Source organism: Balaenoptera acutorostrata, chromosome 11 (genome assembly GCF_949987535.1).
Source record: "Balaenoptera acutorostrata chromosome 11, mBalAcu1.1, whole genome shotgun sequence".
NCBI classification, from domain to species: Eukaryota; Metazoa; Chordata; class Mammalia; order Artiodactyla; family Balaenopteridae; genus Balaenoptera; species Balaenoptera acutorostrata.
This window is the reverse complement of record NC_080074.1, coordinates 87,521,331-87,544,762: the sequence shown is the minus strand read 5'-3', so window position 1 is coordinate 87,544,762 and position 23,432 is coordinate 87,521,331. Positions and strand designations below refer to the sequence as shown.

Here is a 23,432-nt window from a genome sequence, read left to right as displayed (position 1 = left end):
AAATTTACTGCATGTTATTTTTATAAATTAAAAAGTAAAAAATACAATCACACATATGAAAAAAGCAGCTTATTCAACAACTCTGACTTATAATTCTTAAACATTTTGACCTTCCTTCCCAAGAAAAAGTCAGGAATAGTGGGATTTGCTAACACTGTAAATTATAAAGATTTTTAAAAAACACTGCAACATTTAGACTTAATTTTTTTTTCTGGCTTTACTCTTTTTTTTTTAAATTGGAGTATAATTGCTTTACAATGTTGTGTTAGTTTCTGCTGTACAATGAAGTGAATCAGCTATATGTGTACATATTATCCCCTCCCTCCAACCACCCCATCCCACCCATCTAGGTCATGACAGAGCACTGAGCTGTATCTCTAGTATGTCCATATATGTATAAGGAATGAATACTAAATGGCGTTAAGTGTGCAGGAGAGCAGGTAGCCAGGGGTCACCACCCATGATCTGAGATAACAAGACTATAAAATACTGATAGTAGACTATTAAACAAACAAGGTGAAAAGCAATTCTCTCCATTTCAGCTGATGCTAAGAAACCAATTGTGCAGTTCTTTCTTAGTATAAAAATAAAGAGCTGTGTTTCCACCTCTACGTTTTTCTCTTCCAAGAGAACTCACACTTTTTTCCTAATCTCTGGAGAGTGGGTGAAAATCAGACTGTTATTAGTGTTATGGTCTCAATGAAAGCCTCCGTCATTGATGTGTTCATGGCATTATTGGCTTTATTAATAGAGAAGATGTATTATGGATGAAAATATCTCTAGGCTAGTATCTTCTAAGAGCATTTAGAATGTTATCAAATCTATTTGGATGGGAAAAAAAAGGGCCATATATATTTTCCTCTGATAGCCTCAATCCTTGCCATTTGGTATTCCCAATTAAAACTCTTCACTCAACTGCTCATATCTGGATTGCTATTATAATTGTTTAACTAATAAGCAAATAGTTCTAAAGGAGATAGTACCTCCATTTTTCACAATTGTGGGAGAATAAAAAAGTAGCTAGAGTCCCAGATTTCAGTGAACAAGAGAGAGGAGGGAAAAACTGAAGAATAGAGAAAAGGGGAAGACTCGTAGAGAAGGATTAACAGAGGGGGCAGCTGAAAATGTAGAGAGGAAAAGTTAAAGAAAGAGGGGAAAAAAGGAAGACATAAAAGTAAAAGAGAGAGAGAGAAAAAGATTTTCAATAGGAACAGAGGTAGATTTTTGGAAGTAGGTTCCTGTTTTTAAATCTTTAGCATCCTGAAGGATTAAAAAGTGTATAGTGCCCAACCAGTTGGCTGTGTAATTCAAAATAACACAGCATTCTGATTACTTCTATGAAGCTGTTTTATGTCAAATTGTTACTTATTTATTTATTTCCACATAGCCCTTCTTTACCTGGGTGTAAGCACGTTGTTAGGTTGTCTATCAGGTAGTCTAGCCCTGGTCTGACCTGCTCATCTTCCTTCTCCTTCCATGGAGATGAAATAGGAATAATGAAACTTCCTATTTCTTGCCTAATTAGATCTTCAGTGCTAGCTTGACTATTTTCAGGTTTCTACAGCATTTCTTTTGAATGCCTCAGGCCAATGGTTACTTCAGCACCCTTCTCTCATATTTTCTTTGACAGTACATGAATAAATGTATCAGGAATCAGAGAAGTCCACTTGTAAGGTGCAAAGACTCCTTCTGGGGATTTCTGAGGCTCGTGGTTACTTTCATAGTGCTTTGTTTCATTTCCCCCCTTCTTCCATGATATATAGGTAGAACAGCTACACTTATCTGTATTTTAAAAACAAGAAAACTTGAGAGCTGGTCAGATTAAATGACTTGAGACCAGACTCACATATCACTTCAGAAGCAGGTTGAGAGCAGGACCCTTATGTGTTAATCCCTTATTTGTTGAACAGTTTGGGAAGTTAGAGGGATCATGAAATACCAACTGCTTTGCATGCCTTTATTATGCCCTAACCATCCAGCCCTGCTGTAAAACTCTCCCCATTATAACAAAACACTGTAACTTTCCAATAACATACAGCTTTCCCTTCAAAGGGAAAAGTTTGTTCCATTCACGAGTAATTGTCAATGTCATAAAAGCAAAGATGCTCTAGTAACTCTTATGGAATGGAAAGAAATAGGGAGATACATTCTTTTCATTTTTAGGAAGAATTGGAACAGTTTTTGTGTAGTCTTACATGTAGAACAAAGGTTTTTATATTGAAAGGATATTTTACTTTCATAAAGACTTTTCGGCTTGCATTAAACATGGGGGAATGGCTCTCAAAGAGCGTATTCAACCCCAAATTAAATTGAGATGGATTTCTCAATTTGCCATACACCTCTGTACTATAGAACATAATTGCTCTATCTTAGAAAAATACTTGCTAACTTGAAATATGGAAGAATTTATTAGGCTCATTTCTGACAGTGGAGAAATCCCTGAATACAGGATATAAGGACAAGGATGATAGCAGCTAATGATGGCTGAATGCTTAAGCTATACTAAGCATATTGTACATACTATCTCATTTAATCCTCACAACAGCTTTATCATGTAGGAACAAAATTATCCCATTTCACAAGGGAAGAAACTGAGACTAAGAGGTATTCAGGAGAGCTCAAGCTCATAACCCATCATACTATAAGTTCCATTTAAGTATTATTTATTTGTAAGATTTACTTTAAAACAATTAAAAACAATTTTTTAATGTTTTTACAAATTGACAAACATGCTTTAAAGAAAGAAAAAAAAAGCATAAGTCATCAGGTCATCTAATGGATTACTGTACTACTATACCAATAAACTACTAGACGGTTACAGTGCAAAGACTGAGCCTATGGAAACTACATATTTTATAGTTTCATACTGCATTTAATGTTAGCTTGTGTCTAAGGTGACACTAAAACATCCAAACTTAAAATTCCTCTGGAAAGAAACCAGATGCAAGATGAATCAAATCAAGATGAGAATAAAAATGAAGAACTTTTAAGGGCCTTTGCTTTTTTTTTTTTTTATTGTTTAGTTAAATGTCATGGTTTATCTTCTATATGTTAAACAAATGTTTTAACTGTACTATTTCTAACAATTTAAGATTCTTGAAAACCGAAGAACTAAATTCAGTTAAGTAAATTCAGAACTAGTTATATCTGTACGAGCTGTATAGACTAGAGCACAGTATAGTCAAATTTCAGATGGAAACTTATCTTAAAGCAACTATTATAGATGGAGGGACAATATTTTCTGCAGTTCTGCCTCATTCCAAAAAGGAAGTAATTGTAATTTTAACTATCAAGATTACTTTTTTCATTTTACATTGAAGAAGTTCTAGAATGGCAAAAGCAAGAGAGAACAGTGTTGCAATTTCCCTGTTGGAGGTATTAATTCTGCTGGCCCAATGCTCATTGTACCAAATCATTGGGGAGCATATTTTGAGTCTGTTCCTCCATTTCTTCCTGTCTCCTTCCTTTATCCAAGAAGCCACTGGGTAAGAAAAGGGTATGGCATTAAGGGAAAGGTCAGGATTAAGAAGGATGGAATAATTAAGGATTCCTTTCCCTCCTCCACTTTCTTTTCATGCCATAAGTTTGGCAGGACAATACTGAGAAACTTCCACAGGAAACAGCAAATCTGAAATATGCTGGGCTGGCTTAAGCTTTTTATCTGAAGGAATCGAATGGGGCTCTATTTTCAAGTCTTGCAAAGTCACCTGCCAGCCAAATGTAGCTCAGAATTGGAACATGGTTTTTCTCCTTGGTCTTTCTCTCAGAACATTTCATTCATCACTGCAAAATCTTATCTGCATGATTATATAATCAACTTTTGAATACTATCTTTCTTCTAAGAAACAAATAAAATATCAACAAGACTTGTGATGTAAACAATCTCACTTTGAACCTTTTATGCACAAATAGATATGAAATAGCACACTTCTCTGTTGTTTTGTTTTCTGAATTCCTTGATCTTTCAATAGCTTTTCACAAAAGAATTAATTCACAGAGCACAGTCAGTGAACTCAGCAAAATGAAAGCAATTCAGAAGGTTGCCATTGTTACTAATATGCAAATCCTATCTATTGTTTTATTCATCCTTAATTTAAGTCTAAATGCAAAAATAGCAATTTTTCTCCCCTCTTTTTACACAAAACAACTTAAAAGTAATATATATGAATATATGCATTTAAATATTTGTAAGGATACCATGGAAAAATAGGAAGAAGCTAGATTTAGCTTTCAGCTGCTACGATTCCAGGCACACTTCTGTTAATATCTGATTTAGCCAGGTCACTACTTAAAGTCTAAATTGCCTCATCAATAAAATTCAAGAGTTGGAATAGAAGAATGATTTTTAAATTTTATTTTAGCAGCAGAATCTTTTATTCAAACAATCTCAGCCAGTAGAACTCAATCTATAAAACAAATAAAAGTGAATGGTACTGTTTGGTGGCGATTGGAGCCACTCGGACTCCTGTGAACAGTTTGAAACAACTGCTTTTAAAGGTCTCTGAGGTCCTTTTTATTTCAAATAGACTTGTTAGGACAGGAGGTTGTATGACTTTCTTCAGATTCTATTCCACTTTCACACTCCATTCATTCTCTTAAATTTCAAGCTCCTTTATGATCCATCAGGGATTCTTAACTAATTCATCTTTGCATTCCTTACGATGCTTAGCTTAGTCACTTACAAAGAATAAGTATTTGCTGAGTAAATAAAATTTCTGGGATACTATGGGGTTTATAAAATAATTCGCTTCCACGCTGAAGTTTGAAAACATAGGAACTATTTCCTTAAAGGAAGTAATGAAAAGTTTATAAATTTTCTCAAATTTCTATGAGAAACAGTTTAGCTCTACAATAAAGGGGTAGAATAAGAGGTAAGATGTCAGTGTATATTCTACTAATATATTTAGAAGAAGAGTATGTTTTGAAGGGTTATACCAGAAAATATTTTATATAAAATAATATTTTATATGATTTATTTTAAAATGTGTTATTACATTAAAAGCATCTACGTAAATAACTTATTTTAAACTTTATAAGCTATTCATTTAGAATAGTTGCTGGCAGCTCATAGAGACAATTAGTTTGCAATATATCCAAGGAAAAATAGGACTTGACAGGAGGCATTATTTTCATTTTGTAGATATAAATATTGAGATAAAGAGTGAGCAATAGCAAAATTTAGGACACTATACTCCTAAGTAACTACTCGGGCTTTTTTTTTTTTTTTTGGATAATTAAACTCATTGCCTCCTATAGATTCTTGTGATGGGCCTTAAAATTATACCACACAGGAGAAAACACTTGTTTCCTTATGAATAAGACAATGTGCCTCAATTTTACTAACTTGCTTTAGATGCTGAACTGCAAAATAAACCCACATAAGAAAAGTCTGCCAAGTCCTCACTTGCAAGACTGCCTTTAAGCCATAAAAAATAGTTTTAATACCAGCTAATAACATTTATTAATCAACTAATAATACCAAGCATTATTATTACCTAGGACATAGTATTTCATAAATTGTAATTAATACTTTCATTGCTCTAATAACTTGATGTATATTATCTCATTTAATTCTCACAATAAGATATCATTTATATCCATAATTTACAGACAAGAGAACTATGGCATGGAGAGGTTAGGTAACTTGCCCCGAATCACAGAGCTAGTAAATAGCAGAACCATGATTTAAGGCACAGATGGCTGCAGGTACCATCCTTTTAACCATTACATTTTACTGGCTCTTGCTAAATAACAGTGCCTCTTAAAATATTAATCTAAAGATAATGTCTTAATATAATAATAAAATTTTTTGCTTTAGTCTATGTTATTTTCCCTCTAATTATCCCCTGCTGAGAGACTAAGTTTTCCTGTATATAATTAATTAACTACAAAGACTTCAGCCCTAGGTTTAACAGTTATATGTAATATAATTTACATATTCCAGCTGCATGCTTTGAGATTTAGCCATACAAATAATGGATAATATTCATGGATAATATTCAACAGTTTTCTGGTACCACAACCAGAGTTTGTTTCTCTTAAGGAGCATCTGTCTTCATTTGGGTTCTTTAGGCTCAAGATTCTTATTGGTTCTATTAAGGTGATAACTTTTACTTATGTAGAATTTTATTCCTAAATAAATTTTATTGAATTTGTCTTCGTAAGACATTCCTTGAATAAATTAAAGGATACTAGTAATATAAACTAAACCGACTATTAGGTTGAATGACAAATTTCTAATATAAATACAATCTGTGAATCTGAAGAATATTAGTTTCTCTCCCTTCTTATATATAGCCAAGACTAGAGAACTGAGTAGTTCTGTTTTTCTTGATAAAATGAAAAACCTGTATACTTTTAAAATTACAATAAACTGGTATTGTTTCTAGGATTGCATCTACTTTGGCCTTGAGCCTAGCAATCCTTTTATGTATAGCAATTAGCCTAGAAACATTTTAGAGTAACCTAACCATGTTTTGATTAAGAGAACACAGAATGCCATTGAGGAATGGGCATGAACTTGTGACCAGGAAACCTGGCACTTATTAATAGTTTATATTACTTTAGTGTAGGCAATGGGAGAACTTCAAATACAATTTTAAACTTTACCATTTGATTGGTAATTACAATAAAAATGGGTAGTGTGGAAAAGCACACGTGTACTGATGTTTCTGTTAGCACGTAATGAGACAACATGAAGCGGCTGGAAACAAGGAAATACAGAAATAGCATGAAAAAGACACTGCCGGTACTGTCTCCATTGCCCAAATGTCAAACAGCTCCTGGGAACCCTATGGGTGGTAATAACTGGAAGTAGTTCCTACTAGGTTTTTCCTTAAAGGAGATTCTTGAACACTGCTGGGTTCTGACTCTAGCCCATATGGGCCTGGAAAAGTCAGAGAAAATGTTGGCTGCACTTTTTCAGGCCTATTTGCATATGTTCTTTAGTATGCAGAATGTCTCTGTATATAATTTAATTGTTGTTGGGGTTTTTTTTTTTTGCCTCTATTAATACATATGCAAATGACTCACACTTGCAGCTGTGCTGTCTTAATCATATGTGTGCTTCTGTCTGTCTGCCCTGCAGGCTCAGGGTCGAAGAGAGAGGAAAAGAGGGAATTCATTCTTTTAACCTGCAAGAAAACTCACTCATGCAGACAGAAGTCTGAGAGCAAACAACACACCAGGGTTGCGACTGAAATGTTGAGCAGTTGATCATTTTTCACCCTGTATGGAAATGACTGTGACCTAAGAGTTAAACTGAATAGTGGAGTGTCTAGGTAGGTAAAGATGAATACTTTACAGGGATTCATCCTTGTAAGTAATTCCTTCAATAAGAAGGTAAAAAGCCTCATATCTAGATCTCTCCACATGGTTATTTCTTCCTTATTGATTTTCTAGGGGTTTCTCTTGGTCAGACACATAAAGCCATGCTCACTTACAAGGCTCTGGGAAATATGAAACATTTATCTGTGTCCTGTCATAATTACTGACCTCCTTCAGAGAATGGCAGGAGGTTGATAAAAAGATGAACTTCATTTTTTCATCTACATCTACCTTGATGTTACTCTCTATCAGATAGAAACTGAAGCCATTTCCACTATGACTTCCATGTACCTTTGATAGCTAGGAAAAATGATTGATTTTAGTTGATATTTTGTATAATTCATTCTCTCCTGTGATCACATGTCATCTATCATATTCTCTATTCCAGAGGATTCATGTTATTGATATTACTGGTTGCTGGAACTGTAGCCCTATGTGATTTCATTTATGACAATTTGCAATTTTGAGTCTTTATTCCAAAAATACTATTATGCATTTTAAAAATAATCCTACTAAAATCAGTAAAAGGTGAATTAATTCAATAAAAATTCTTGAATGAAAGCTACTTGCTTAGTTGAGTAAAATATGACCATCCAAAAAGAATTTCAATCTTTTTTTCCCCTGCTTATCACTATTAATCATTGGTTGGAGTCAACATTTTTGGCTTCCTATAGGTAGAACAGGTGGCAACCATCTTTTGGCCAACACAAATACAGTATTTATAAAGTGAGAAATAAGTGGATAAATATTTCCTTTTAATTTCCAATCTTAGAAGCCTTGTTAAAAAACAGAAATAGGATACACTACAAATCTTACTATTAAAAAGTTCACGATGCCCATTAAGTAAAATGCAAATTAATGACAATGAATATGAGAAATAAATGTTAGATGGACTGCTGCCATCATTTGGTTTCATTAATTAGAAACAGACAATTTGCTTAGCTGATTTATCTAGTCACAAAAATCCAAAAGATTCAAAGTGTAAGTTATTTTGCTTAAATAATTAGACTCACTTCTTCATATTGAAATGAAGCTAGATTAGTTTTCTGTATAAGTTAATCTCCCTCCTTTAAAAAGAGACAATATTAGGAGAACAAATATCAAAAGGCATCCTTGGCTCTTGGAAGGAAAATACGTAGTTTGAAGAGGAAGGGGAAAGAAAAAAAGAGAAGAGGAGGAAAAAAGAGAAGGGGGTAAACAGTATATGAGATTGCTAATTGGCTAGTTACTAGTATTTTGATAATATACCTTTCCATTATTTAGAAATAATTTCCTGTAGTGTTGTATTGGCAAGGTGAGTCATACTGAGTCAAAAGCACCTCTATCAATTCATAGTCTCATCTACGCCTGTACATCCGTTAATGAACAACATAGGAATAAACTAATGTTGAAATGTTTGGTCTTTTTTGAAAATTATAACTTTAAAGGAATTACACAAACTGTAATAAATGCTAAAACACATTCTTTATGCAGCAGCCCAAGGTTACAAATAAGATAAAGGGAAGAAGGAGCAGAAGAGATAGAGCTACAGATTTCTCATATACTAAGAATCTTTTAATAAGGGTTAAAAATATAATGTTCCCTGGTATTTAAATTAATATCATTTATTCCAGAACTTAATCATACACTGCTTTGTTATTTTATTTAAAATGATTATGACCATTAGCTCATGATAGTTTCTTCATTTTATTCCCATGTACTGAGCACCAGCTACTTGCTAGGCATTCCCCCCCAACCCCACCCCGAGCACGTGAGATACATTATGATACATTATTGGGCAACAACAACAACAAAATGACACTCCCTGCTCTGGTGGAGTTTAGCGAATATTTGAAACAGGCAGACAATAAATAAGGAACATAATATGTAAGTTATACAGTATGTTTGAAGATGACTAGTGCTATAGAAAAAAAGCAGAATAAGGGAAATAGGAAGTGTGGTACCTCCGGGAGGGTTATTTTATGATTTCAAGTGGTTAGTTAGACTAAGTCTAGGAGAGATGACATTAGAGCAAATTCTTGAATGAGGTGAATTAGCCTTCCAGGCAGAGGGACAGGTAATGCCAAACTCTAAGGTGGGAGCATACTTTTGGCAAGTCAAGGGACAGAGAAGAGTCTAGTGTAGTTGCAGCATACTGAATGAGGCAGTGTGGAGCAGACTATCATAAACATAATTTTAAAATACTGTAGTGCCACACACAGTACCAGGCATGTAGTGTTTTCATAAGGATGAAAATTAATTTATATAGGAAATTAATCATTAATATTAAGCTTAATTCCACTATTTCAAAGAAGAGTAGCTAGTTAACAAAAATAGATAATTTATTTTAAGTGTAATCTTAAGATTCATTCTTCACCCTTTCATTTAATAGATATTTACTGAGTCCTTTAAATATTTCAAGCGCTGGTTAAGTGCAAACGATGGTGAGTCAGTAATTCCATAGATTTTGCCCTCTGGTAGAAGCCAGAAAGTAGGATTTAAAACATATTCTATAAGTGCTATGAGAGGGGAAATACAGTGTGTTCCCGGCATATATAAGACCTACATTAATCAAGACTTGGGGACAATGAAGACTTCCCTGAAAAAGTGAGGTTTTGACTTGCAACCTCAGGGATACGTAGGAGTTTGCTTGGTAAAAAAAAAGGTGGGTAATAGGGTTCCCGAAAGAGAAAACATCACATGTAAAGATCCAGAGGGGAGAGAGAACTTGAAAACACCACGGTATAACTTAAGGTATTTAAGTAGGAGAAGGACATGGTCAGATTTTCTAAAATCTTAAAGATCATTCTGACAAACGTATAGTAGAGAGCGCACTGAAGGGGCAAGATGAAGAAAGAAAGGCCAGTTCAGGGCTACTGTGGTAAATTATGGAAGCAATGAGGGTAGCCTGACCCACAGAGTGACAGTACCATGCAAAGGAACAGATGGATTCTTGATGTATTTAGTAGGTAGAATGAATACACAGATAATGAATGAATAGGTCCAGAGGAAGAGGGAAGAAGAGAAGTTGAACATAGTGCTCATGGTTTCCGGGGTTGAGCCATTTGCTAAGACCAGAAAATGAACAGGTCTGGGGGCGAGGAAGAGTGCTATACTGAGTCAAAAGGGTGAGGCCCATTTTGTAGTCAGTTTATTGTGCATGTAATGTCTGTGTTTCCTCTTGGTAGCCAACAAATAGTTGGCTATATGGATCTGAAGCTCAGGAAAGACTTAAAAGCTCTGGAAAAAGCTCAGAGCAGACAAGGACAGATATTTTGTTATAGAAGAAAGAAATAAAATGGTGCCTGGGCACAACATGTTAATTTGTATGTTTTATATACATAATCCAGATTAAGCCATTTTCTCTATATAAATAAAAAATAAATATTTGACAATGCTTAGACTATTTTAACTGCTCCTAAAAGTATACAGTAAGGTGATTTTTTTATGTATTTTTTTTGCAGAGTAAGTATTTTATTATTTTATCCAGGAACATGAACTGATAAAGTAATAAATAGTGGTTTAATTTAAAATATGTCATTTTGATTTCCTTTTAAGACAACTGTAATAATTATTTCTTCTTTAATAAAGGCCCTGGTTGTTGGTTTTACTTAATATTATACAAGCGTGAACAATTACTTGTAAATGATTATTTCAAAAGAAAACACAAATGGTAGGTAAACAAAGCCAACCAGGAGTAGAGATATATTTATAGGGTCCTTTCTTGGATCTAGATGTTCAAAAAGAGAAGACTGAATTAACATATATCTGTGTAAAGAGGTATGAAATAGGCAATGCAGAGTGTGAAGTAGATAGCCGTCATGAATCCTGCTGTCTCCTTCAGTATTGCATATAGAGGATTTGTATTAGTACCAATTAATCAGCATTATTGTTATAATTGTATTAGCAGGTTACTAAGTTAGCAAATGTCCTAAGAAGGGCAATGTCTCCAAAGTTTAAAAAAAAATCTCCTGTACTTGGAAAAGCAAGTATAATTGTTTTAAAACCATGGATTTTGGACTCTGTGATCCAGATTTCTTCTTTGTCAAATAGAGTTATTAATACATAACAATAACAAAAAGTGTTGTAATAAGAATTAAATGAGAAATCTTTGTGTGAAAGCCTTACCAGAGAACCTAGCATAAGAACCTAGGACTGAATCTCAATAATTGAAAGAGAATCTTAGTAACTGAAAGGGACTCAAAAGTGATGAAGTCTACTCCAGGTATTATTAAGGGATGGAAAATGGAGATTTAGCAGTATAATTCAAAGCAGAGTATGGAGAAAATTAACACTGGCTCATACATTATACTCCACTGAGATGAAACTTCTCAGAAGTAGGTTCACAAGATTGGGGTGAATGCTGGGTTAGGGTTAAGATAAGACTTCTGACTAGGCATTGTAGTTAGCTTTTCTCTGACCTGTCTGGGAAGGTTTATGGAGAAGAAAAGAATTTGGATGCTATTTTAATGCAAGGGGAGGGAGAGTATTACAGGTCTCCTTTGCAGCTGGGGGAAAGGCGAAGTCAAGGTTAGGGATCTGTGAATACAGTGTTAGGAATAGGAGTAGAAAAGTAGGTTGGTGTAGGCACCCTAGCAAAGGTGAGAGTAAGTCCACTAAAAGAAAAGCCAGATTCTCTGCTATGACATACGTTTGGAATATGTGTTTGGGTTTGAGTACTGTTTTTTAATCATGAGCAAAAAGTCCGTGTGTGTGGTTATGTGTTTGTGTTTTAATAGTAGCTAACGGCTTATCATGAAAGAGTTGAGATTATTAGTTTTCTTGTTGTACCGCAGTGTTGATTTACTGAGATCCTAACAAAACTCATTTATTTTAATGGGTACAATGCCACTTACACAAAATATCTTTATCCCTTTTATAGATCAAATTATAGTTGAAGCAAAAGCAAACATGTTTGGTGTCTTTTTTCTTGTTTTCTGATCGACAAATTTTTTTGTGTCTTTAAATTTTAACGGAATCTGATATCACATTATAAGGGCAGAAATAAAACTTTATTTGTGTCAAATAGTCTAATGCTATCTTTATAGAAAAATAAGTTTGGACTGCTGCCTAACAAAGCTACCTTCTACTAGAATTCTACAATGAAACATAGGAGATGCCTCCAACTTGCCCTTGCTCCCTCTCACCACTAATCCAATGGTGAAAGGAAATGAGAATGTCTAATTTGTTTTGAAAACTGACAGCTTAAATCTCTAAAACTCCTATTTTCCACATTCAAATCTATTGCTGGATATTCTTCCCTCTTCCTTTAATCCCACTACTCTTTTTAGTTTTACTTATTATAGCCACTTCTCTGTATTGTAGTTATTTCTCAGACTTCAAAGGCTAACAAATGCTGTTACTTTTATTGTCCCCATGGCTCCAACAGGTTATTTCCAAGGTAATTTCCAGCTCAAAGAAACAGACACTAACACTGTAGCTTTCAGAGAAAAGGCAGAATAGGAATGGGTGTTATTAACCTCTGTAGAACACAGTATGTCTCAGTTCCTCCTGTGTTTCTCCTGTGAGACTCAACTGGTTTCTCAGAACCCCACCAGGTCTGATAACTCCCTGTGCTGACCAGATGTATCTGTCTCTTGATGCTACAATTTAAACTATATTTTCCTTATAGGCTAGGGTCATCTGTCATGACAATGCATTTTCATGAATACAACTTAATTTTATTAAGCATGGGTGCTTTATACTTGGCTTTAACGGCATACTGCGTCTTTCAGGCAAAGGAAAATATAAAACTTCTCACAAGGGGAGATTAATCCTATTATTGGATGATTTGTTATTCCCACTACCTGTGTACCTATAAAGTCCATAACAACAGAAACTAGGGTAGTAGGATGCTGATTCAAAGATTTAAACAGTTAATGAAAGATAACTTTAATATAATTTAATTGATATTCTTTCCAACTCCAGAGACAAAATTTCTAAAATCACTTGGACATCTGGTAAAGTCAGCAACAACATTCATGGATATATGGGAATATGTCTTCTGCCGGGCTAAAAAAGGTCTTAATTAGGATGTCTGGATAAAGTTGTGCTCATTTAGGCACCTGCTTATTTGGTCTACTTATCCTTGCTTATCCAACTGAGCTGGCATTAGCAGGAGAATAAAGAGTGCTTCAAAAATACTGGGCATCTTGAACAATTTTAAATGTAATTTTTATAAGCTATCTTGATCCATAAGTATCTGAATATCTTTTGTAGTTTTTTTGTTCTTTTTATCTTGGTGAGGACCATTCTGTGACGAAATTATGGCATACAGTAATCAAAGCAAAACTACAGCTCATTTTGTTAAATCATACCAGGCAATAAAAAAAATCACAATAAACTGTCTTTAGTACAGAAAACAGGCCTAAAAATTAAAAGAACCAACTTTGGGTTAAGAATCAGTAGACATAAATTCAAAAACAAAAAAATGTGAGACAAATATCACTAGTCAGTTTTATTTTGTGTTAACACGATAATAGCTGTTTTCGATATTTATTTAACCTTTGTCTCTGGTGTATTGTTTCCCAACTTACCTGCAGTTGGAGTGGGCCTAAGCCTGGTGTTGCTGCAGCAGCAGCTGCCATGGTAGTTGGGATCAGCTGTACAGGGTAAGGGTCACCTACGTAAGAGAATAATAGAGGCGTCAGCACCTTTTATCTACTCTCCACCTGCAAATTAAACTCATGCATTCACTCTTTCCAAAAGCCTTCTTTTGTGTGCCTTGCTGAGGCCTAATGAAAAGCTCTATTGTGCAGCTTTTTACTAGCACTCTTTTCACAATTCTGGCTGAGAGAGGAATGTGAATAAAAGGCACAAGCAATTAAGGCGGAAACCTCATCCTTTTTTCATGATGTATTTAGGAAAATGGGAGGAAAAAGTGCGCATTGATCAGAGGGCTGCACTTTATAACACACACACACACACACACACACCTGATAATCTTGATATGAGCATACCAACTCCTCAGCACATTTAAAATGTTATTATAAAAGGAACTTAACTAAACTTAATTCTATTTTAACAAACTAAACTCTAAAGATTTAGGCCAAGTAGCTTATCTTTTTAATGCTATGTTACAGTCTTGATTCAAATAACCTGTGGACAAATTCATCATAAAGAAAACATTTAATGCATTTTTAAAAGTTATATAAAATATTGGTATCTCTATTATTCCAGAGACAAATGCTTAAAAAGATATACTATAAAGAAAGCAGAAAATAGATGGTTTTTCCCCAAGGGATTTCTCTTTGTGGGACTATCTAAAAAACTAAAATTTTAGTAATTTAAAATTAAAGTTTTAATATAGATGATCTATAAAAATATAGAGAGACACACAAACATATATTCACATATAGAAGATTATAATGTACGTTTTTGATGTGAATAAAGAATTTTTTCCTCTTAGTAAAGAGGTACCTCAGACTTTTTGCACAGAGCCCAGTGATATGCTAACAGATATGGACACTGTTAGCTGTTTGAAATATAACCATAGCAAAAATGTAAAATAACTATTGATATAAGAACAATTTTCTAATATACAAAGCTTTTTGTAGAACTATAATTTGTGAAAAGCTTGTTGAATGTCAAATGTATGGAAATATAACTGAAAATAACGGTTAATATATTCATTCAAAAATATTTATTGAGGGAGCCCCTGCGCTCGATAGGCCCACCGTGCCACTGCCACCTGTGGGAGCAGCAAGTTCTGACCAAAGCTCCCCGGCCACAAAGGGCCCTGGGCCTCCGGGTCCTGGCGTCACACCCCCTCTGCTGTTTCTCAATAAGCAAAAAGTTGTCCCAGCACTACTGCTGAAAATACTACTCTTTTCCACATTGAATAGTCTTGGCACCCTTGTCAAAAATCAATTGACCAGAGGACCTTCAAGATGGCAGAGGAGTAAGACGTGGAGATCACCTTCCTCCCCACAAATACATCAGAAATACATCTACACGTGGAACTGCTCCTACAGAACACCTACTGAACGCTGGCAGAAGACCTCAGACCTCCCAAAAGGCAAGAAACTCCCCATATACCTGGGTAGGGCAAAAGAAAAAAGAAAAAACAGAGACAAAAGAATAGGGATGGGACTGCACCTCAGGGAGGGAGCTGTGAAGGAGGAAAGGTTTCCACACACTAGGAAGCCCCTTCGCGGGCGGAGACTGTGGGGGGCGGAGGGGGGAAGCTTCGGAGCCACGGAGGAGAGCGCAGCCACAGGGGTGCGGAGGGCAAAGTGGAGAGATTCCCGCACAGAGGCTCGGCGCCGTGCAGCACTCACCAGCCCGAGAGGCTTGTCTGCTCACCCACCGGGGCGGGCGGGGCTGGGAGCTGAGGCTCGGGCTTCGGTCGGATTGCAGGGAGAGGACTGGGGTTGGCGGCGTGAACACAGCCTGAAGGGGGCTAGTGCACCACCGCTAGCCGGGAGGGAGTCCGGGAAAAGGTCTGGACCTGCCTAAGAGGCAAGAGACCATTGTTTCGGGGTGCGCGAGGAGAGGGGATTCAGAGCACTGACTAAATGAGCTCCAGAGACGGGCGCGAGCCACGGCTATCAGCGCAGACCCCAGAGACGGACATGAAATGCTAAGGCTGCTGCTGCCGCCACCAAGAAGCCTGTGTGCAATCACAGGTCACTATCCACACCTCCCCTTCCGGGAGCTTGTGTAGCTGACCACTGCCAGGGTCCTGTGATCCAGGGACAACTTCCCCAGGAGAACACACAGCATGCCTCAGGCTGGTGCAACATCACACCGGCCTCTGCTGCCTGCAAGCTCGCCCCGCATTCCACACCCCTCCCCGCCCTGGGTGCCAAATCCAAAGCTGAACCCCAGGAGCTGTGCCAACAAAGAAGAGAAAGGGAAATTTCTCCGTGCAGCCTCAGGAGCAGCGGATTAAATCTCCAGAATCAACTTGATGTACCCTGCATCTGTGGAATACCTGAATAGACAATGAATCAACCCAGAATTGAGGTGGTGGATTTTGGGAGCAACTGTAGGCTTGGGGTTTGCTGTATGCGACTGACTAGTTTCTGATATTTATGTTTATCTTTGTATAGTTATTAGTGCTTGTTATCGTTGGTGGATTTGCTTATTGGTTTGGTTGCTCTCTTCTTTTTTTTAAATTACTTTTTAAATTCTTTTATTTTAATAATACATTTTTATTTTTTACTTTAATAACTTTTATTTTATTTTATTGTTTTCTTTCTTTGTTTTCTCCCTTTTCTTCTGAGCTGTGTGGCTGACAGGGCCTTGATGCTCTGGCTGGGTGTCAGGCATGAGCCTCTAAGGTTGGAGAGCCAGATTCAGGACACTGGACCACCAGAGACCTCCCGTCCCCATGTAATATCAATTGGCGAGAGCTATCCCAGAGATCTCTGTCTCACGCTAAGACCCAGCTCCACTCAACAACCAGCAAGCTCCCATGCTAGAGCCCATGCAAAACAACTAGCAAGACAGGAACACAACCCCACCCATTAGCAGAGAGGCTGCCTAAAATCATAATAAGTTCACAGACACCCCCAAACACACCACCGGACACAGTTCTGCCCACCAGAAAGACAAGATCCAGGCTCAGCCACCAGAAAACAGGCACCAGTCCCCTCCACCAGGAAGCCTACACAACCCACTGAAACAACCTTAGCCACTGCGGGCAGACATCAAAAACAATGGGAGCTATGAACCTGCAGCCTGCGAAAAGGAGACCCCAAACACACTAAGTTAAGCAAAATGAGAAGACAGAGAAATACACAGCAGATGAAGGAGCAAGGTAAAAACCCACCAGTTAACAGCTGATCTTTCAGCAGAAACTCTGCAGCCAGAAGGGACTGGCAGGCCATATTTAAAGTGATGAAAGGGAAAAACCTACAACCAAGATTACTCTACCCAGCAAGGATCTCATTCAGATTTGACGGAGAAATTAAAACCTTACAGACAAGCAAAAGCTAAGAGAATTCAGCACCATCAAACCAGCTTTACAACAAATGCTAAAGGAACTTCTCTAGGCAGGAGACACAAGAGAAGGAAAAGACCTACAATAACAAACCCAAAACAATTAAGAAAATGGTAATAGGAACATACGTAACAATAATTACCTTAAATGTAAATGGATTAAATGCTCCAACCAAAGGACACAGACTGGCTGAATGGGTATAAAAACAAGACCCGTATAAATGCTGCCTACAAGAAACCCACTTCAGACCTAGGGACACAACCAGACTGAAAGTGAGGGGATGGAAAAAGATATTCCATGCAAATGGAAGTCAAAAGAAAGCTGAAGTAGGAATTCTCATATCAGACAGAATAGACTTTAAAATAAAGACTATTACAAGAGACAAAGAAGGACACTACATAATGATCAAAGGACCAATCCAAGAAGAAGATATAACAATTGTAAATATTTATGCACCCAACATAGGAGCACCTCAATCCATAAGGCAAATGCTAACAGCCATAAAAGGGGAAATAAACAGTAACATAATAATAGTAGGGGACTTTAACACCCCATGTTCACCAGTGGACAGATAATCCAAAATGAAAATAAATAAGGAAGCGCAAGGTTTAAATGACACACTAAACAAGATGGACTTATTGATATTTATAGGCCATTCCATCCAAAAACAACAGAATACACTTTCTTCTCAAGTGCTCATGGAACATTCTCCAGGATAGAGCATATCTTGGGTCACAAATCAAGCCCTGGTAAATTTAAGAAAACTGAAATTGTATCAAGTATCTTTTCCCACCATAATGTTATAAGACTAGATATCAATTACAGGAAAAAAAACCGTAAAAAATACAAACACATGGAGTCTAAACAATACACTACTAAATAACCAAGAGATCAGTGAAGAAATCAAAGAGGAAATCAAAAAATACCTAGAAACAAATGACAATGAAAACACGACGACCCAAAACCTATGGAATGCAGCAAAAGCAGTTCTAGAGGGAAGTTTATAGCAATACAATCCTACCTCAAGAAACAAGAAACATCTCAAATAAACAACCTAACCTTATATCTAAAGCAATTACAGAAAGAGAACAAAAGAACCCCAAAGTTGGCAGAAGGAAAGAAGTCATAAAGATCAGATCAGAAATAAATGAAAAAGAAATGAAGTAAATGATAGCAAAGATCAATAAAACTAAAAGGTGGTTCTTTGAGAAGATAAACAAAATGGATAAACCACTAGCCAGACTCATCAAGAAAAACAGGGATAAGACTCAAATCAACAGAATTAGAAATGAAAAAGGAGAAGTAACAACTGACACTGCAGAAATACAAAGGATCATGAGAAATTACTACAAGCAACTATATGCCAATAAAATGGACAACCTGGAAGAAATGAACAAATTCTTAGAAAAGCACAACCTTCCGAGACTGAACCAGGAAGAAATAGAAAATATAAACAGACCAATCACAAGCAATGAAATTGAAACTGTGATTAAAAATCTTCCAACAAACAGAAGCCCAGGACCAGATGGCTTCACAGGTGAATTCTATCAAACATTTAGAGAAGAGCTAACACCTATCCTTCTCAAACTCTTCCAAAATATAGCAGAGGGAGGAACACTCCCAAACTCATTCTATGAGGCCACCATCACCCTGATACCAAAACCAAAGATGTCACAAAAAAAGAAAACTGCAGGCCAATATCACTGATGGACATAGATGCCAAATCCTCAACAAAATACTAGCAAACAGAATCCAACAGCACATTAAAGGGATCATACACCATGATCAAGTGGGGTTTATCCCAGGAGTGCAAGGATTCTTCAGTATATGCAAATCAATCAGTGTGATACACCATATTAACAAATTGAAGGATAAAAACCATATGATCATCTCAATAGATGCAGAGAAAGCTTTCGACAAAATTCAACAGCCATTTATGATAAAAACCCTCCAGAAAGTAGGCATAGAGGGAACTTACATCAACATAATAAAGCTCATATATGACAAACCCACAGCCAACATCGTCCTCAATGGTGAAAAACTGAAACCATGTCCACTAAGATCAGGAACAAGACAAGGTTGCCCACTCTCACCACTATTATTCAACATAGTTTTGGAAGTTTTAGCCATAGCAATCAGAGAAGAAAAAGAAATAAAAGGAATCCAAATCAGAAAAGTAGAAGTAAAACTGTCACTGTTTGCAGATGACATGATAATATACATAGAGAATCCTAAAGATGCTACCAGAAAACTACTAGAGCTAATCAATGAATATAGTAAAGTAGCAGCATACAAAATTAATGCACAGAAATCTCTTGCATTCCTATATAGTAATGATGAAAAATCAGAAAGAGAAATTAAGGAAACACTCTCATTTACCACTGCAACAAAAAGAATAAAATACCTAGGAATAAACTTACCCAAAGACACAAAAGACCTGTATGCAGAAAACTATAAGACACTGATGAAAGAAATTAAAGATGATACAAACAGATGGAGAGATATACCATGTTCTTGGATTGGAAGAATCAATATTGTGAAAATGACTATACTACTCAAAGCAATCTACAATTCAATGCAATCCCTATCAAACTACCAATGGCATTCTTCACAGAACTAGAACAAAAAGTTTCACAATTTGTATGGAAACACAAAAGACCCTGAATAGCCAAAGCAATCTTGGGAAAGAAAAACAGAGCTGGAGCAATCAGGCTCACTGACTTCAGACTATACTACAAAGCAACAGTAATCAAGACAGTATGGTACTGGCACAGAAACAGAAAAACAGATGAATAGAACAGATAGAATGCCCAGAGATAAACCCACGCACATATGGTTACCTTATCTTTGATAAAGGAGGCAAGAATATACAATGGAGAAAAGACAGCCTCTTCAGTAAGTGGTGCTGGGAAAACTGGACAGCTACATGTAAAAGAATGAAATTAGAACACTTCCTAATACCATACACAAAAATAAACTCAAAATGGATTTGAGACCTAAATGTAAGACTGGACACTATAAAACTCTTAGAGGAAAACATAGGAAGAACACCCTTTGACATAAATCACAGCAAGATCTTTTTTGATCCAACTCCTAGAGTAATGGAAATAAAAACAAAAATAAACAAATGGGACCTAATGAAACTTCAAAGCTTTTGCACAGCAAAGGAAACCATAAACAAGACAAAAAGACAACCCTCAGAATGGGAGAAAAGAGTGGCAAACGAAGCAACTGACAAAGGAAAAATCTCCAAAATATACAAGCTGCTCACGCAGTTCAATACCAAAAAAACAAACAACCCAATCAAAAAATGGGCTAAGACCTAAACAGACATTTCTCCAAAGAAGATATACATATTGCCCACAAACACATGAAAGGATGCTCAACATCACTAATCATTAGAGAAATGCAAATCACAACCCCAATGAGGTATCACCTCACACCTCACACAGTCAGAATGGCCATCATCAAAAAATCTACAAACCGTAAATGCTGGAGAGGGTGTGGAGAACAGGGAACCCTCTTGCACTGTTGGTGGCAATGTAAATTTGTACAGCCACTATGGTGAACAGTATGGAGGTTCCTTAAAAAACTAAAAATGGAACTACCACACAAACCAGTAATCCCACTACTGGGCATATACCCTGAGAAAACCAAAACTCAAAAAGGGTCATGTACCACAAAGTTCACTGCAGCTCTATTTACAATAGCCAGGACATAGAATCAACCTAAGTGTCCATCGACAGATGAATGGATAAAGAAGATGTGGCACATATATAAATGGAACATTACTCAGCCATAAAAAGAAATGAAATTGAGTTATTTGCAGTGAGGTGGATGGACCTAGAGTCTGTCATACAGAGTGAAGTAAGTCAGAAAGAGAAAAACAAATACCGTATCCTAACACATATATATGGAATCTAAAAGAAAAAAGTGGTCTGAAGAACCTAGGGGCAGGACAGGAATAAAGACGCAGATGTAGAGAAGGGACTTGAGGACACGGGGAGGGGGAAGGGTAAGCTGGGACGAAGTGAGAGAGTGGCATGGACATATATATGCTACCAAATGTAAAACAGATAGCTAGTGGGAAGCAGCCACCTAGCACAGGGAGATCATCTGGGTGCTTTGTGACCACCTAGAGGGGTGGGATAGGGAAAGTGGGAGGGAGACGCAAGAGGGAGGGGATATGGGGATATTATGTATACGTATAGCTGATTCACTTTGTTATACAACAGAAACTAACACAACATTGTAAAGCAATTATACTCCAATAAAGATGTTAAAAAAAAATCAATTGACCAGAAAAGAATATATATTTATTGAGTACCTGCTTTGTGTTAAACACTACTGTTGTCACTAGAAATAGAGCTTTTTTTTTTAAAATAAATTTATTTATTTATTTATTTATTCACTTATTTTTGGCTGTGCTGGGTCTTTGTTGCTGCACGCGGGCTTTCTCTAGTTGTGGTGAGCGGGGGCTACTCTCCGTTGCGGGGCCCGGGCTTCTCACTGCGGTGGCTTCTCTTGTTGCAGAGCATGGGCTCTACAAGCACGGGCTTCAGTAGTTGTGGCTCGCGGACTCTAGAGCACAGGCTCGGTAGTCATGGCGCACGAGCTTAGTTGCTCCGCGGCATGTGGGATCTTCCCGGACCAGGGCTCGAACCCATGTCCCCTGTATTGGCAGGTGGATTCTTAACCACTTGCCACCAGGGAAGCCCCCAGAAATAGAGCTTTAAAGAAGACTCATGTCAAGAGGTGTATTTACTGGAAATTTAATGAAGCTTAAGCTTTTGGGTTCTGGAAAGGGCCCCTAGCAGTGTGTTCACAGGGTCATATGTTTTTATATTTGTCAGCTCACTTAATTTTTTACTTTGTTGTGATTCTTTTCATAAATATTCTCTTTTGTACTTAATGTATATGAAGATCATATATATATATATATATATATATATATAATTTTCATATTTTTATTCTTAAATAGAGTCCCCAAAATTATATGTTTCAGGCTTCAGAATACCTGAATCTACTTCTGCTGATCTGGCTTTACAGCTTAAAGGGAAAATAAGACAAAGATAATTCAATGATTAGTATAAAATACAATGACTGTTAAGATAGAGAAGTATACAGCGCTATGGACTATATTGTCGGTACCCCAAACCTAGTCTAAAAGGTCAAAGACAGCCTCTAGGATGAAGGCATGTTTAAGTTGAATCTTGAATTAAATGAAAGCTAGCCAGGCAAAGAAGGGAAGCATTCCAGGAAGGAAAATAATTTTCATTAAGACTCAGAGTCAAATGGGAGTGTTATATCATAGCTCAGTCCCTGAATTGCTCAAGTGCAGAGTGCAGGTAGGGAAGTAGAGATAAATGGGGCTGGAGAGGGAATCAGGCCAGACTGTGTATGGCTTTATGTACAATGTAAAGAATCTAAACTTTATCCTACAGGATAAAGGAAACCATGAACATAGAAGATAGATGGACTGAGTAAAACCACTTGGGCTAGAGGTTGGGAGCTGTAATCAATAATAAAAAGATGCAGAACTTTGTATAATAACGTAATGATGGTCCAGACTAGAGTGGTGATGTTGGAATAAAGAATGATGGAGAAAGTCAAGTGGTATTTAAGAGGCAAAACTGACAAGACTTAATGATGGTTTACATAAGAGAAGACTCGAGGATGATTCCCAGGTTTTTCACTGGAACAGCTGATTGCGGACTGGAACCCTTTGTTGGATTTGCAAACATGGATGAGAAGCAAGACTGTCACGTTGGGCGTAGCGAGGGGGAGATGAAGCGGAAGGAACAGAGTTCTGTTTTGGACATTTTAAGTCTGACATTACTATCAGTATCCAAGTAGAGGTGTTCACTGAGGCACTTGATAAACATGTTAGGATTTTAGGGGAGAAATCCACATAGGAGACATAAATTTGAGGGTGGTCAGCATATATCTGGAATTTTAGCTGTAACCATGTAGGAGTTAACTATAGATAAAAGAGAGGTCCAAGGATTGGATTATAGGATATATTAACTCTTACAGTTAGGGAGATGATAGGCAACTAGCAGAAAAACTGAGGAGCAATGTATATAAATCTGGTGTTCCAGAGGCCAAGAAAGATTTTCAGAAAGAATGATCAATGTTTTCAAATGCTGGATTTAGTGACATAGAACTCACTGGTGACTTC

The 23,432-nt window shown here is 36.7% G+C and overlaps 1 protein-coding gene across 6 annotated transcripts in view; it reads right to left on the bottom strand.

The window, feature by feature from the left end:
• Window positions 1-23,432, bottom strand: part of SOX5 (SRY-box transcription factor 5) — a 389,242-nt gene that overhangs the window by 86,769 nt on the left and 279,041 nt on the right. For all 6 annotated transcript variants that reach the window (XM_007194842.2, XM_007194844.2, XM_057557363.1 and 3 more), the window contains one exon: window positions 13,842-13,927. In XM_007194842.2, the coding sequence (XP_007194904.1) occupies window positions 13,842-13,927 (86 nt within the window). The remainder of the gene's footprint in view (window positions 1-13,841; window positions 13,928-23,432) is intronic.